Source organism: Medicago sativa, chromosome 7 (assembly GCF_051527215.1).
Source record: "Medicago sativa cultivar Bolivia chromosome 7, Bolivia_mono, whole genome shotgun sequence".
In the NCBI taxonomy this organism is placed as follows: domain Eukaryota; kingdom Viridiplantae; phylum Streptophyta; class Magnoliopsida; order Fabales; family Fabaceae; genus Medicago; species Medicago sativa.
The window spans coordinates 90,351,776-90,356,359 of record NC_140755.1 but is presented as its reverse complement, the minus strand read 5'-3'; the positions used below and the strand labels follow the sequence as shown (position 1 = coordinate 90,356,359).

General features: G+C 28.9%; 1 protein-coding gene across 1 annotated transcript; it reads left to right on the top strand.

Moving 5' to 3' along the window:
- The first annotated feature begins 204 nt into the window (after positions 1-204).
- LOC146910083 (protein MARD1-like) lies at positions 205-2,464 on the top strand. The gene is made up of 3 exons (XM_085730952.1): positions 205-739; positions 825-1,558; positions 1,756-2,464. The coding sequence occupies exons 2-3, from the start codon at positions 825-827 to the stop codon at positions 1,835-1,837; spliced, it is 816 nt and encodes a 271-aa protein (XP_085587078.1). The 5' UTR covers positions 205-739; the 3' UTR covers positions 1,838-2,464.
- The last annotated feature ends 2,120 nt before the right edge of the window (positions 2,465-4,584 follow it).

The window sequence follows — 4,584 nt, the reverse complement described above, 5'->3', positions numbered from 1 at the left end:
TTTGCAAAGGTAAATTCAACCAAATACAAAAATTTAATATGATATCAAATTCTATAGGATAAAGTAAAAAGAATGACACACATTAAAGTTCTTAATATAGAGTCAAATTGAAGATAAATATCTATTTATTTTTCTATTATATATGTGGCAATATATATTTGCATATGCAACATATAAAGCAATAATACCGTTTGATTTTCATGCACACGACACCTTTTGCTTCTCTTCCATTTAACACTTAACTGGCATATGAATCCAAACACGTCTCTCTCTCCCTCTCTCTCCTAACTCCTATGTTCAAAGCTTCCCTCACCAATGCTTTTTAAACAGTTGCAAACTTTGCAGGATTAGATCACAAGAAGAAAAGAAAAGAAAAAAGTAACAAAAAAGAGCTAGATAGGAATTATAGAGATTGCTGAAAAGAGATTGAAGTTGCACTTTGCTATGTCATGAGAAGTATCAAATTTGTTTACTATATAATCTGTTTCTGATCAATGGCAGAACTTCTACTAATCACATGTCTTTCACTACTTTTTCTTGTTAATCAAGAGAATTGACAAAAAGAGAAATACTCTCTTTATTTTGTATCATTTTTTATTTTACTTTTTCTTAGTGTGTTTATAACAAGTACATAAACATTCCAAAAGGCTTGACTATTATAGGTACCTTGCATAGATGATAAATCAAAGTGGTTTATTGGAAAAATCACTCTCTACCCTCTAGTATCTAGCTATTTTGGGTAAGTATTTAATTAATCATTCATAATCTATAGTTTTTATTTCATTAATCTTGTTTTTAACTAATTATTTATTTATTTTGTGCAGATGATTTTTCTTTTTGGGAGAGTACATATGCTTCTAAGAAATAGATCAAGAGCAGTGACCAAGCCAAATTTAATGGCTGATCACAGTTCTCAACAATCTTCCAATAATCAAAATTGTGCTAAAAAAACTATCCCTTCTTTATTTGGTTCACCAAAATTTATTAGAGATTTCAACACCACAACCAACAATAGTTCTCTCTCAGAAGCTTTGAAAAGCCCAACTTCAATTCTTGACACTAGAATGTTATCCCCTTATGGTTTTGGTTATCCACTTTTTTATGACAACAAAATCCAAACTGTTCCAAACAAAACCTTCTCATCAAGAGGCATTGGTCTTGCTCTTATAGGTAACCTTAAGGATGATGATTCAATTGATGAGAATAATTCTGTTGAACAAAACAAAGGAAATGTTTTGTTTGGAACACAGCTTAGAGTTAAAGTACCAACTTTGCCATCTCCTATATTTTCTCCATTTGAGTCTCAAACCAAAACCAAAGATACACAAAATTCCAAACTTCTTTCTTTGAGTGAGATGGAGCTTTGTGAGGAATATACTTGTGTGATCTCTCATGGACCTAATCCAAGAACCACTCATATATTCGATAATTGCGTTGTCGAAGAGAGTTGCTGTTCTCTGCCACAAAACAATTCTAACTCATCTTATGGAAATTTTCTTAGAGTTTGTTACACTTGCAAGAAACATCTTGAGCAGACAAAAGATATATTTATTTATAGGTGTGTATATATTTTTTTCTATTTTCTACTTTTGCACTTAGCATTAGTTCTTAGCATTTATATTGCATTTAGATTTAGATTTAGATGATATCTCATTAAATATGATATAAGATATTATAATTTTAATTATTTCATATAACTAGATTTTTGCTGGTTATATATAGAGTTGAATTTAAAAGTTTGATTGTGTTTTGCAGAGGAGACAAAGCTTTCTGCAGTAGAGAATGCAGGCACAGAGAAATGGTGTTAGATGGTGTAGAAAGTTTAGAAGAATTTTGAAAGTACTAATGCTTATTCTTGAGGATGATGATTATTAACAAGAAAATCACAAAGTCAAAATAAAGTTTTCTATTATTCCTCGTTATGATATCATGACTAGAGTGCATATTTGAAATCAGGAACGCATCGTGATTTTGTAGAAGCTCTAAATTAAAGTTTTCATCAAATTCCGTAAGTGTGGTTCGGTTAAAACCACACGGTTGATCTAAACATGCACTAGATAATAGTAATAGTAGTTTATTTCATTGTAATAAGTAATTAAGTTTTTTTTTTATTTCTATTTTTCCTTTTGGAAGGGTTTTTTTGTTTTGTCTTTGAGCTCTCCAATGGATATAGAGATAAGAGAGAGGGTGTTGAGTTAATTCCAAGTAATGACTCTTAATTTGGTTGCTTCTGGTTTTTGCCCCCCATTGTTTTAGGATGAAGCAGAAGATGATGTATGATTGAAAAGAGTGTCTTTTCTTTTTCTTATTCTTTTGTCATGAACTTATGATAATGATGGTGCTGCCTATTGTAATAGATGGGGACCGGTTTATTATTTCTCACAAAGATTCCCCTCATTGCATGTAAAGTATTAATATATTCCTTTAATGGATATGTATAAACACAGCTATATATTCAATCAAATTTAGGTGAATATTGCCTAAAAAAATTAATGTGATATTATGGTAAGATAAAGATTTAATAATAAATGAGCTTAATGTAAAATAGTTTATGGTGAAAATTCATGTTATTTTATTGTCACATAACTGTAAAACTAATTTATGTGTATGTCTCATTTTCTCTTAATTTATAATGTGAATGTTTTTAATATTATTATTAGTGCATATCCATTTTAATACTATTATTGGTTGAGAAAGATTTCAGCAAAACCATTATAATAGACAAAAAAAATGACAATGACTGAAAATTATACATTTGTCATATGTCATTTTCCTTACCCATTACTTCATTATCCAATTATTTGAATATTAGGTTACGGTTAGAAACTTTGATACGCATGAAATAATATAGAGATTACCCAAATTTCAAACTTTGGATTAAATTTCAAAAGACGTTTCCCATTAATTTAAACCAAAAATATTATTCCTAAACACATTGTGACTGACACATTTGTCCTCATCCATTCCCTTATTGTAATGCCAACGAACAAACTACGTGTTCTGATCAAGCACAGGCACAAGCAACAAAAAGGTATAAAATAACTGGAGTCATGATTAAAGGAATAAGCAGAAGCAAATGGACTCGAAAAGCCAAAATATTTATATGTACCAACTACCAAAAAGAAAAAAGCCAAAACATTGTTGTGGTAAAGATGTCTATACTACTTTTTTGTTTTGTTAATCCAACTGTTCCTAAAGGAAAAGAGTCATGGCAAGTAGGAGTTTGATCGAAAGATAGGTTAAGTTTGATTAAGAATTGTTACAATTAAAAAAATTAAATTTTGATTTTTCTAAACCATTCCTTTTGGTAGCTTATTTACCAACCATTTAAAACCTATTTCTTGGTTAAAGAAACTATGATATGCCTCAATGCACGGTGCCGTCTAAGGTGCAAGATCAGAATGGGTCGTGCACCGGTGCAACATGATTAATATGTTAAAAAAGCGGATTAATTTAAAAAATAATAGTGGATAGGTAATTAACATTAATACGGTTAACATGTATAAGTTGTGAATAGCTTATACTCCCTCTGTTCCTTTGTAAGTGTCTTTTTAGGGTGAATTTTCCGTTCCTATTTAACCGTTTTTTTGGTATTTTAAGGGTACGATTTATCAATTATACCCTTTGTGAATTTTCTTATCTTTTTCAATAAAACTAATTAATGTTTTCTATTTGGAAAACTAAAGTTTGTTTTTTTTCAACAAAGTTTGTTTTTTTTTTTTAAATAAAGTTTGTTTCTTGTTATTTTCAAATTTAAACAAAATTTTGTTACAAATAATGGTTTCAAGAAGGGTTAAAATTCTATATATAAAATGAGTATCAATTGTTAAAAATTTCAAGTGCAAAGTAAAAGAACGGATTTGAGAGAAGAAAAATAAACGACTCCATGAATGTTGAAAAAGAAGAAAAAGTGGAAGATTCATTTGAACTGCTGATGAGAGGTGAAGAGAGAGAAATAGTTGAATACTCATTTGACAAGATACAATAACAAGAACAAGATGACAATGAAGAAGAAGTAGAAATACACAACGTTAATTTGGTGTTAATTTTCTAAAAAAAACACTTAAAAAGGAATGGAGGGAGTAATTTATAAAGAATGACATAAACAGGGTGTCATTTGGGATTTTTTTTTGGTTACAATGTCATTTGGGATTAACAATAGTTTCTTTGTTTATAAAAAAAACCGAAGAACAAAGTATTGTTTACATAATAGATAATATTTAGATATGACCATTAAATACAATACAAGTATGACAATACATAATAATTTAAATTGGTGTCTTATACTCTCATTGTACTTTAATACGAATACAATATTGGTGGCTATCATTGAATCACATTTAAACTCTAATATATCATTAGATAATTTATTCAAAATATATATATATCATTAGATAATATTTCCGTTTGTCTTAAACTTATGGATCCACTAAATAAATTACCATATTAAATTTGTATTGAAATTATCGACCCGGTATTAGATGTAACAATGATGATATTCTTCTTTTTTTTGAGCAAACAATGGTGATATTCTATTTACTATAAAAATTGTTACATGTATTTTGAAGTTATTTTTTTACGTTG

Excerpts from the sequence above, each read along its gene's own strand:
- LOC146910083 (XM_085730952.1), top strand. The coding sequence starts at position 825 with ATGATTTTTCTTTTTGGGAGAGTACATATGCTTCTAAGAAATAGATCA. Across the intron at positions 1,559-1,755 it reads AAAGATATATTTATTTATAG|AGGAGACAAAGCTTTCTGCA; the intron begins GTGTGTATATAT and ends TGTGTTTTGCAG.